A 12,997-nucleotide genomic window follows, 5' to 3' on the forward strand; every position below is an offset into this window, starting at 1 on the left:
ATAGTGCTCTAATTATTGAAAATTTTTATGTATGTAAATTTGGTAGATGGTACAATACACAAAAATTTTCCATAATTGGAGCACTATTGCAACAGCATTTTCCTGAGATCAAATCAGGTAAAAAAGTCCTGTACTACTTTTCCCTCTGACAAATAGTTAACGAGATATCATAAGCTAAACATTGAAAAAGTTATAAATTTTCTCTTGAATATCTCAAAAAGTATTAGGCAAATAAAAAAATGTTTCAAACAAAACTTACGTAATTTTTAACGTGGAATGCGAATCTGTTATAAAAAGTGGAGGTTCCCATTTTAGATTTTAAAGTTGTCCCCCGCCCCACCCACAGGGGTGGGGGTGGGGGGTCAATTTTGGTATCATTCGATAGCTCTTTCAAAAATAGGAAACACGTATTTTTCCGTTTTCCGATCCACCTACAATTTCTCGGGATATTCAACCGTTCCGGGACTTTTAGACCACCCTGTATAATATTGAAATGTGAAATTTATTAATACTTAAGCTAGTATTTAATTTCCTTATCGTGCATACACCGTCATTTCTTCCTTTCCCTTTCTAAAAAGAGAGACGTTACCGGCGCGAATGTTGTTTAATATCGAACAGTTGTGGCCGATTGGCAGCGCGGCGTGCGTCACTTCTCTTTTAAGTCTGATCTATGTGCTCTTTACGTCTAGAAACATTCTGTTTTATATAAGTGAATCAAAACGCATGAAAAATTTATCGACAAAAATTTACACGATTGTACAATTAATATGAGTTGTGAGAGGTTGATCTGATACTTTTTTCCTGTGCATACATTTTACTAGTAAAATGTGGTAAAATTTCGAAAAACTCAAAGTTCTTCAAAATGCCATGATTGCACCATTTTCAGGGTAAGTCTTCAAAGAAAATTCTCTCCGCGTAGCATTAAAACATGATTGTGCCGCACTGACATGGAGTGGTTTCTATTATCCTCTACGATGTTACGCTGTCGGAAGACGGCGTTTTCGAGAAAGGAACAATTTCGATTTCTCAAAACGCGTCGATCTCGCGGCGAGCTCTGTCCGAGTGAGAAATCTTCAACGCGCAAGTCTATATGTCGTAGCGCTAGCTAAGAAAATCCCAAAGCCACGGTGCAAGCTGGATATACGTGTGTCATCAGCGCGGCCCACGGCTGACGAGAACAAAATGCAGGCTGTATTGAGAAGTTCTCGGTGTGCCTCGAGCGACGGTGTGACACTTTATCGACGACTCTTTCGCGGCTGTTCGAACGTGTAAAATCGCGAACGACGGCGCGCGCGCGCGCGCGCGCCCGCCACACACAAGATGAAACGATTTCGCCATCGCCTGCGGTTATTACGGATCGATTTCTCGCAGCGTAATAACCGCAAATCTTTCCGACGCGCGATTATTTTCATCGCCGATAAATAAGACGTTATTAGGGAGGCCCGCAATACGATAAATTTTTTAATTCAACATTCCTGCCGTTTTCCAACCCGTCCATTTCGCTCCAATCCATCGATTCGCGTCGCAAAATGATTATTCAATTTATAGAAAATATTTTTTCGACTCGGTTCGCTCCCCTCGCACGGAAAGCTCTTCCACTGTGCGACCTTTAATATATGCCACATGTGGACGATTCGCTAATTAATTGTCATTCTCGTATTAATTAATCATTGCCATTCGTAATGGATTTAGCGCCCGATAACGTAGTCGGCAGTTTGTCACTGGCCCGCGCTACGAACACGTACGGTGCATTCAAACGCATTCCAAACATGGACGTCCGATAGCATTTCCGGGACATTACGACGTCCACAAATACTCGGAGATGTCGGTGAAATATTTAAACAGCGGCGTGTGTACGCCAGTGACACCCGCGAATTAGTCATATCGAACACTATTATGCGTGAAGAATGGCGTCGCCATCTTTTGTCCCGCGAGGAAAAAATTTATCGTGAAACGTACCCCCCTTTTTCCTTTCACAATACGTATCCTTTCACGGTTCAGCGCGTAACAATGTACGCGTGAAATTAAAAAATATTCTACAGCGATATTAGTTTTATGCACGCGCAAAGACGTCATTGTAATATTGTCACCGTGTATCATAATAATATCGACGCGCGTCGTGCAAGTCCGAGTGTGCTTGGCGTAAAAAAAAATCGCGAATAAATGTAATACCGTTAGCGAAAGATAAAAATATCCATTACGGAACTTTAGAAAGAGATACAAATATCAAGAGCCCCGTGAAATTGGAAGCTACATATATTCTGCGCTTTTTGTCTCGCTTTACAAAATGAAAAAAAATATTTAAAAAAAACAACACGCACACAAAATTTGAGCATCAGCCGACCGTTCGTCGTACTTTTTCACAGCACGGCGAAACGAGCGGTGAGCCGCGCGAGCCCAGCTCGTGAATAGTGAGATTTTCGGTCGAGGCTCTCGCCCGGCGTAATTCGGACATCCCTTTGTGAATGCACGAAACGTAAGTCCGGTGCAGTTAGGCTTAGGCTTACGTCATCGGAGAAGGGGAACACGACGCACGGCAACAAGTAAATTTCAAACTGTCGCGTAACTATAAGTGAGAGAGGGAGATTAAGTGGACTAACAACCCTAAGTGTCAAGCGTTTTTCAACGATTATCTTCCCAAATCTCTTCTCTCTATCTCTCCCCCCCCCCTCTCTCTCTCTCTCTCTCTCTCTCTCTCTCTCTTCGTTTCTCCCTCGCAAATGAGAGCTTTGAGGATACGCAAGTCGGTTGAGAAGTAATGTACTTTAATAAATTAGTTAAATTTAGCCAACATTTTCGTTACTAGAGTTTAATAAATCGCTAAATAGGATGCAAGGTGGTTGGAAGACCATCTTACCTTTCTTGTGTAGTCAAATAAATACAAAGTATCACGGTCAATTTTGTTTCGCTTGAGATGACTAATTGTAAGTTAAGGGAATCCTAAGCCGCAGGCAAACTCGATCAGTGTCGATAAGATAGGAGACGGCGTTAAAAACATCACTTATCGACATTTCTAGTTCACGATGCTGGAATTGGGTCCGAGAAATTTATAGCCAATCAATTTGTAAGTTTTACGAAAAAGCAGCAATTTTATTAGCTACACATTGCTCAGACCGAGATTTTGGATGGAATTCTAGCATCGTCAACACCATGGCTTTACTGACAATCTGGCAGATGGTTTGGCAGCGACCTCTCTCGAAAAAGCTTGCAATTATTTCTACACGCCATACTGCACTCTTTCTCTTCTTCTAGACTTGGATTTTTGGACGTGCGTTTGTTAGAAGTAATTTTTTTCTAGGTTATTAATCTTAGTTCAAATTGCACGATATTGTTCTTCTATGTTGTCCCCAGAGTATGCTGGTCTCATTTTGTATATATTTATTGTAGAATTCTTGTATCAAGCAAATATTGTCGTTAAGTTACCGAAACTTAGTAAATTCTTTTATTTTTTCCCGTTATATAATATAAAGTCCGCCAGCACAGTTTCGATTTTGCTGCGTACTTTAATTCTATAAAAGAGTTTCGCATTTCTATATAAAGCCTTAAAAGATTACTTCTAACAAAGAATGTCGATAAAACAGACGGCTTTAGGATTTAGTATATACCCTTAAGTCGAAACACGTTGATGAATTTTTACTGCATTTTAATAAATGAGCGTTCAATCTATATTCCAAGATGTCGCTTCCCTCATGGATGACCGTAAAACCTATTATTTCTGTTGCCGGAAATAAACGGCGTTTAATTAATTCTCATTTTGCAATTAAACAATTTGTAATTTCATAGAATCGATAAGTCACACCCTTCGTTTCTCCAGACAAACTTTTAACTGTCGCTATGCTCGTTCCACTTTTAGATAGCGCGCCGGTCATTTCGGTATATTTAAATTGCAAATTACTGGACGAGTCATTAGTCAGCAACGTGATACGAAGATGTGCACTGTCGGGCAGATTTTCCTGGAAATACATAACGCCGCCGGTCCTGTTCATTAAAATTTACGCGGTTCATTATATCTTGATTCAACGAATATCCTCATTTGTACCGTTTAAAAATGCGCGTGCTTTTAAAATGAACGCGTCCGCGCGGCTGCGCTCTCATTATTGACCGCGGCGCGTACCGCGATCGCCAGGATTTCTGTGTACTCTGAAAACAACGGAACGAACCGCGGACGACAACCGGCGTTGTTTCGTTCCCTCCCCTCCCCCCCTCCTCCTTCTCCGCGATATCGCATCTGCATGCAGATATATCACCAAGTTATCGGTATCCCCGTAGAATCCAGCGCGATCTCGCGCATTTGCGACGCCACTTCCGGCGCGGCGGGGGAAACAAAACGCGGGCCCGGGCGTCGTGTCGACCGGCAAAACGGCGCGATTTATCCGCAACTTTCGCAATAAATCAACAACAGAGATGCGTAAACAATTTCTATCATCTCTGGCCCGCCGGGACGCGCGGAGAGATCAATCATGGGACGCGCGACTGCGGCGCGACTTAATTACCCGACACGGTCGCCGGTCGATGGTGCGAAAGATCGCACAGCGATCGAGGACTTTAAATCGCCGATTCCACGAAAGCCGGACGCTCGATCTCGGGGGGAGGAAGGGCGGGAAATCGTGGATAACGGTCTACTCTTTCGTTCTCTCCTCTGCAATCTGTTACATTACAATTTCGAGCGATCGCGAGCTGCGCGCTGTTTGAATCCTCTCGGGCGCGCGTCTCCGAATGTTTCATCGCGCTTCATCTCCCCGAAAAATTCTGCGATAAAAATATATATAAAATAAACGAGAGACGAGTAGAAGAAAATATAAACCGTAAAAAAAAAAGTTTTTAACCAGGATCGCGCCGCGCTGCGGACGGACGCGTTGAAAATCGAATGTCGTTAATTGAAAAATTCCCGGCATTTCGATGCGATGATTGTAACGCGAGAGCGCGCGAATAAATATATGGCGGCCGACGCCGAGAGATACCGATCTCCCGCGTCGATCAGCATCCCGTTGACCCACGCCGAGGATAATCGGTGGAATGCACGTGTAAAAGCGCGTCGCGCTCGCGCGACTCCGCATTTGAAATCACACCCCGAGTTTTCCCGTCGCTTTTCAACGGCGGCAGCTGCCCGGTCCAGCTGCCATGCGGCACGGGCGTTTCGAATCCGGTCAATCTGCCGCACTTACCCCTTTAAATGGAGGCGCGCGCGCGCGCGTCGTCGTCGATTCGCTCGTTTCCCCGATTTCGCGACGCCACGCGCGGTTTTGTCGCAGCCGCGAAAAACTTTTTTTCCCCGTCGGAAAAGCGGGACGGCGATAACAATCACGGGCGACGATAACCGTCATTCGCCCCCGTTGATTATCGCCGCGGCGTTCGGCGACAAAGTCGATATTGTGCGTTTACCTGCGACGTGCGCGATTTCCAGAACGGCCGATTTGGTTAATGAAATTCTTTTTGCCGTCAACAATGCGGAATTGAAACAATTTCGATTTGCAAGGTGCTTGCACGCGCCGAAAGAATTTCGTGTAAAAGTGCAACTATTACGCGGAGAAAACTCTCTTAAAATTTATCCTTAAAAATCGTGTAATCGTGGGACGACACGGCATCTCGAAGAACTGTATGAGAGTTTTCTGAAATTTTTTTCATTAGTAAAATGCGTGGTAAAATTTCGAAAGACTCTCGTACAATTTCGAGATGCCGTGTTGTCCCGCGACAGAATAAATTTTAAGAGAAAGTTGTTTCCGTGTACAATGGGTAAAAATATTGGGATCATCTGGGCTTACATTTACACACGCCAATAAATTTCCCTCTTGCAGATAAAATTGTTATCTTATATAACAAAATAATCCGCTCTTAATTTTAACATTTTCCACAATTTTCCAATTGTTCATGCAACGAGAGTGGAAACGAATCTTTGTAAAAGTACACGAATTTATACATTTCCGTTATTAATTGTGTAATTGTTACGCTCATTATTTATGTAACTTTATATATCCTTTCTTTACAGTACAGGTGTGGATGTAGGCGTGGACACTTTCTTGCGAATAATACGATGCTTGAAATTTCGATCGAATCAGCTAAGAGTATCGGACGATTGAGACAAATTGAAAAGCTTTACTTATCTCTTTCTCTCTATCGCTCTCTGTGTCTGCACGTTTTCATGCATGGACTCGATGGCGAATTTATTATCGCCGGGACATACATATTCATCGTGACGGACGTCACTCAGGATATAGGAACCAAATCAACTGGAAGTGAGACCGTGGCCGTTGAAGCACTCACGTTGTCCGCGAACTTTATACTTTATCGATGGACGCTGATGAATTTTTACGCGCTTCATCCGTTGATTCAACGCCGCCGATGTTGTACCCGCGCGGTAAAACCAGGCGCGACGTCTAAAGGGACAAGGCGAGGAGTGGAAAAAGAGCATGGTTGATGAAGGTTCAGCAATATGCAAACGCGGGCGAGCCCCAGGAGCATCGGCTACGCGAATTACAACGCTGAATATACGGGCGCCTCTTCCCCGTCGCGCTATAATACCGTATTTCGCGCGAGATAAAAGCCCGCGAGTCCGATCAGCAGACAATACTTTGAGAGTCCGCGATACACTTGCGGGGACTCACGTCTGGACCCGATTTAGCAATGAATCAATTAAATTTTGCAATCTCGTGACACAACAGATAATTCGCCAACTTTAATTATTGTTAGCAGATTAATGTTTCGAGGCGAAAATTGCGCGGAATATATGCATAGTTTTCAATGAATTAAACCTGACAGACGGCAGTAGAGAGACGTGGCGCGTGCGTGGAATTCAACTACAAATATTTTCCTCCTCGGTAAAAGCCGTATCAATTTGCATGTCTAATTAGCCATTAGCATAAAGCTAGTTTCTTATTACTTAGCACGAGAGAGGAGCCCGGCATAAGCAGCAACAAGGCGCGTTCTCCGTTTAATCTCGCGTGTTTCAGTTCAACGAAATTACAGAGCGGACAATGTCCGTCGAATTATTTAACGCGCCGTGCAGGTAAGCCCGGCGTGTCGGCGCGCCAGCTCCGCTTTAAACGGATGTTTTATAAAAAATAAATAAAATATTTTTACGGTCGAACGGGGGTTGTTGTACGCCCTGTAGGAACGGATCCCTCAAAGGGATAAATGAAAAATATTGCGTGACTCGCTGAATTGTTGCCATACGCGTGCGAACGAAATGAATCGAAACACTCTTTTGTAACCCGGTTTCGGTCGCAAAAAGTGTATCGCGCGATATATCGGCTTTACGCGAGATTTGCACTCAGATATAGACTATCCTTAACCCAATTAACTCTTGTTATCCCTTTCACTCGATTTTTCGAGTATTTATACCTTCGCGTGAAAGAATTAAAAAAAAAAGAGGTATTTCAATACACGCGGTGAAAAGTATTTCAAAACACCGCACAGCCGTGTTTTTAAACGCATCAGTATTTTCCACGCGGAACGTTTGTCGGGTTCTCGTTAAACGATTCTAATAGAGGATAAATATGAAATATACACAATGCCGGCCGAAATTACATCACTTTTAGATTTACCGAGCACACCTTTCGCCAAAGTGCATCGATTGTGCTTGAAATTTTACAACAAACACCCGATAACACGTGCAACTTACACGTGAAGGGTGTTGACAAAGTACACTAAGATTTTCGAATTTTTCATTCGTGCACTTTAAAACTACACCCAGAGAAAATAGTTACTTAGGTAAGCAAGTGATATACGTCGAAATCGTATTTTTTTAAATCTACTAAATGTTTATTGATTTGCACCAAACGTTTTTAGATAGATTCGAAGAAAAAGATATGAATTCTAGAAATTCCAGTTAAAACGAGTTTTGTTACCGACGGAGTCAAATATTAGTTTTTACGCTTGTAAATTTTATTGTTGGCTTTTATGCACAAACTAATACCAGGACCGGACTGCACAGTAGAACATTTTCATACCAAAAACACCGAGTTTAGAAGCGTAGAAAAATATTTTTTCGTCGACTTCACGTTTCGCACGTACGCATATTTTCAAAGAGACGTTTCTTTTCACACAGGCTTCTAAGCCCATTTGTAACGGTACAGTAATATTCTGCCATGTTGTCCCGAGGGTGGACGCTAAACGTTTTGCACAGACAGCCTACGGAACTTTTATATTAAGAGGATCCTTCAGCCATCTTTTTTACCGACACAGTCAAATGTAATTTTTGCGCATGTAATCCTTTTTATTAGCTTTTATGCACAAAATAATGCCATGATAAGTTGCGGACCGTATAGCAGAACATTTTTATATTTAAAACATTCAGTTCAGAAGTCTAATAAAAGAGATATTGGATGAATTATAAGCGCAAAAACTGTATTTGACTGTGTCGGTAAAAAAAATGGCTGAAGGATCCCCTTAAATAAATAAAGTTACACGAGAAGTCGCTGATTTTTCATCGGTAAAGATCACTTCTTTGAAATGAAATAAAAGCCTAGCGAGGTCAGAATTCCAATAAATTTGTTTAATTTCAAACCTTCTTCTGGGTGCAGTTATGCTCGAAAAGTCGGAAGGCGATATAACTTTCGCCGGCACTGCATTTTCCGTTGGACTACTCACCCTCGTACACCCAATCGGGCACGCCATTGTAAATAGTACCGAACACCCCCGTGTTGGTTATCTGATAGTCATTGGCCACCTCCGCCTCCGGCCTGTAGTAGATGTTGTTCTGGTGAACGTAGATCAGGGCGTTGCCGCGCGGTGCCCAAGTCGCGAGCTGCAGCGGCGTCGACTCGTTTGCCGCCAATACCGTCTCCAGCCTGCGAACAATAAAGCGTTTCGTATAATACAGTGAAAACAACGACCCGTACGGTTATTTCTCCCGGCGCGTTCTCCAAGACGGCGACCGCTCCGCGGTTTTTCCGCCTCTCGAGCGGGAAAGAAACTGACGCGCGCAACTTGCCCGCTTTTTCCGCGCTGCACGTTTCTCGCGGTAAATAAAATGTTCGCCAGTCAGTATCTCTCGAAGGACGTTGCGCTTTCAAGGACGGACGGTCGCGGTAAAAATGTTACGAATGCAAGAGCACTTTTTACTACTTCGGTAACAAAATTACCAAAGGAGAGAGAGCGCGGTGGAGACCGGGAAGACGGAGTGTACGTACGCGCGCGCACGTCATTGTGTCTTGAAATGAGAAATACTGCGGAGCAACGTTAAGCAGCGAGATAAACGTCTCATATATTTTATATTTTTCGATTTCGCTAATGTACCGCCCGAAATGCCGCCTCTCGCGATAACTTTCTTCTCCGTTCGCGAGATAATTAAAAAAAGAAAAAATACAATGTGCAAAAACGCGAAGTACGAAGGTGCAAAACCGTAAAGCCCGGCCACCTCCTCGGAGATAATTGCGCTTCTTTGCGCGCCCGCGTCTCGCCCATCGATCTCAGTCGGATGAATTTGCGCCCGCAACGGGGTCGGTATCGAAATTCGAGTTTATGAAGTTGAGACGGATAGAGGAGACGGTGCAAGCGCCGCCGGATCACGTCCGCGTTGTTATTGCTTAGCGCTCGTGACCGATCGCCGCGACCAACAATGACGTCACTGCGCGCGTCCCGCCTCAACAATGCCGTAACTCTGTATGATTTTAGGCGGGTGGTTCTAGTTTGGAACTGCCGGACAATCCGGAGACGCGGTCCCGCATAACTAGCAGCGGCCGTATTGTCACGGCGGCTCCGGCCGGGGAAACGTAATGCGGGCGACAAATTCTTCGTCAAAGGCCCGCGGCCCCCAAACAACGGCGGGAAGGGGATTATTACCGGCGAGGGAACGATCGAATAAAATGGCGAATAAGTAATTACTCTGGGAATAATTACGATTATAATTCACGGGGCGCCGTTAACATCCGAGTGGGCGTGGCGCGCTGCGCGTTTTCGCGTATTGGTCGCGCTACGTTTACGAAACCGTATTATTGATGCTTTCAGCGCGACAGAAACTATTATGGGGAATTGCATGTTTATTGCCGGCAATAAATTATCTCTTATCGCGTTATCGTGCACGTTAATTGACTTATTATTCGTGCGATATAAATAATGTTACGCTACGATAATTAATTCCGTCGGAATGAAATTGCGTCGGCTCCCCTCCTTTGAGGGACACAAATACGTTTATCTCGAGAAGGAAACCGCTGACCAAAGTCTTGTAAACCAATGCCCACTAATGATAAGATAAAATAAGATAAATAAGATAAGCCCACTGGGTACTATTTTATCTTATTTATCTTATTTTATCTTATTTTATCTTATTTTATCTTATTTTATCTTATTTTATCTTATTTTATCTTATCTTATCTTATTTATCTTATTTTATCTTATTTTATAATGCCTCAACAAGTCTAATGCCCAAAAAATGCCTAGTAATGCCCAGTAATGTAGGATTATTTAAATTAAAAGAAGGGTAGTTTAGCAAGAACGAGGAGTTCGATTAATTTGGGCTTTAATATAAAATAATAGGTACAACGTAAACACCGTAAATCTGTGCACTACAATGCCCTCAGCGGTTTCCCCCTCGGTTTATCCTTTACGTCGTCCATACTTTTTTTCTTTCATTTCGTTCGATCTCTTCTAATTCCCCTTTAATTTTATGTCTTATTGTTTCTCGCCTCTTTCGCATGTTTTGGGATTTTAATAAATTTAAACGTCTTGTAAAAAAGAAATATTCGAATAGAGTTTTCAATTTTCCTCCGCTGCCCGCGTTTTACGATTTCCTCGTAAATTAAGTCTTGATCGGGCAATTTCTGCCAAGACTAAAGAGCTCCGCGCGCTCATTCGCGATTAGGTAGACGCTGTTTACAAAGGGCTTGAGGAAAGCCGATTAAGGGAAGTTGATTTTTGCCCTCGCGCGCGTCGTAAAAATATCATTGTGGATCCTACAATGTAGACAATGTAAATCGACAGGAAACATTCCGACCATTTGTTTACTCGAGTACCGGAGCCGTAGATTTTATGATATAGGATACAAGTTTCATCGACAGACACCCTTTTCGTTTGTACATCCACAATACGCATAGGTCTTTTACATAATCGCGTTGCCTCACGTACCGTAAAAGTTTCGCCGACAAAGTTTGACATTTTACTCTTTTAACGTCGCGTCGGTTTAAGATGCACGGTTTTAAGTTCAAGACGCGTCCGACAATAAGACGTTCGGCGACGCGCGGCGCCGCGGCGCATTCCCTTCACGTGCCCGTCATTGTTATCTTTTTTCACTGTCATTTCGGATAAAAGTTTTATCCATTTCGGATGAAAGTTTTAAAATCGAGATCAGGCACTGATATATGGCAGATTGCCAGCCCCGCAACGTCCGTTTCCGCGCGCGGGGAAACTATCGGAATCCATTCGCGTGCGAACTATTGGCAAATACATTATCGGAAAGAAACGAGCGAAGTCACTGGCTGAAGCGCTATCTCATATTGTTGGATTATTAATTAAATTACGCGGAAACAACTTTCTCGCGTGAGAACATCGGACTTATCCCTTCGCGCGGTTTCCACCGCGGCCTTTTAACTCGTCGATTGCTTCTTCTGAAAAATGAAGACGCGTTACTAAGTTACATTTAATCCAGCGGACCGATCCGATTGTCCGCCTTAGCTTTGACATTTTGAAATTTCAACGAGCGTTACGTTCGAAAGTGATTTTCGCTACGCTCCTCTCCGCGCTCTGCTTCTACTTTTTTTACGAAAACTCGCTTTCATAGAAATTCCAATCCATAAGGGAACTTCGAACGTATCGCGAAACATGCGAGTTTCATCTTACCGTCGCCGCAATATGTGCCCACAAATGCATATGTTCCTGGGATACGTTTTCCAGGTGCGCACACTTACGTACGCATCCGAAAGAGAATAGGAAGATGCTTGAGGGGGACGAGAAGCGCGGAAAGAGAGAGGCTTCTTTTCTCTGTAGACGGTAAAATCCGTTCGGATATAAACCAAAAGTACGCTCTGCGCATTCTGAAATTGATTTTGCGACGGCTTCTGGGATTACAGATGGAACAGACAAACACGTTTACGATTATGTAACCACATGTATACGCGTGGGAAAAGGAGGCGCATGAAAATCGCTTGAAATCTACGAGTGCCCCGCAAAAATCAATGTTTCTGTCGTTTACATGGAAAAAGTGACGTTGCGTCAATAGCGTTACAGTTCAGCTTGAAAATAATCTTGTTACTTCAATACGTCATGCTCTCGTTTTAATAAAACAAGCACGCGTTTCATTAACACAGTCGTTGAAGTAACCAGATTATTTCCAATTACATTCGACACTGTCAACGCATCATTTCTTTCGGCCTGTATTAATATGTCAATAATACGCAATTTATATTTTGCTATCCCGGGTAAAACTGGAAATCTCACTCGTGCAATATCTAATTATATCCAAATTCTATACTCATCAGATCTTCAGAGATACTTTTGTTGAATATTCGAAGTTGTATGTATTCAGATCTAATTAATTATTTTAATAGTACATTTAATTAGATTTAGGTAGATAACCTCGAGTATTCAAGAAAAGGATCAAATCTCTGAAAATCTGATGGATTTTAGAATTCATAGATTCTGAGAATTTCAGATGTCATGAGATATAATTAGATATTACACGATTGAGACATATAGAACGAGGTTTTTCATTTTTTTCCCCCGGGATGCTTACTCTCGTCTTTAATATTTCTCATTGTTTCGCTCATTAATTGCAATTATTTTAGTAACTACGTTTTAAACAATCCTCGAAATGTATGTTGGAAAACCGCGGCGAAGATTACTTCGTACACGGAGAAAATTTTCTGTTAAAATTAGCCCTGGAAATCATGTAATCGTGGAACATTTGATGGATTTTTTGGAAATTTGACTATACATTTTATCAGTAAAACGTATACAGACAATACAATTATTAAAGAAATGTGTAGTAACATTTTACGGAACTCTCATAACTCTTCGAAATGCCACGTCGTCCCACGATTACATAATTTAAAAAAATTGGTAAATA

At 42.7% G+C, this 12,997-nt stretch overlaps 1 protein-coding gene across 1 annotated transcript in view; it reads right to left on the minus strand.

Annotated features, from left to right (window-relative positions):
• Positions 1-12,997, minus strand: part of LOC105560180 (venom dipeptidyl peptidase 4) — a 193,630-nt gene that overhangs the window by 69,948 nt on the left and 110,685 nt on the right. Inside the window, exon 5 of the mRNA XM_012009057.1 lies at positions 8,587-8,786. Coding sequence (XP_011864447.1) covers positions 8,587-8,786 — 200 coding nt within the window. The remainder of the gene's footprint in view (positions 1-8,586; positions 8,787-12,997) is intronic.

Source organism: Vollenhovia emeryi, unplaced genomic scaffold, assembly GCF_000949405.1.
Source record: "Vollenhovia emeryi isolate VEMERY1.0 unplaced genomic scaffold, V.emery_V1.0 DF939240.1, whole genome shotgun sequence".
Lineage (NCBI taxonomy): Eukaryota > Metazoa > Arthropoda > Insecta > Hymenoptera > Formicidae > Vollenhovia > Vollenhovia emeryi.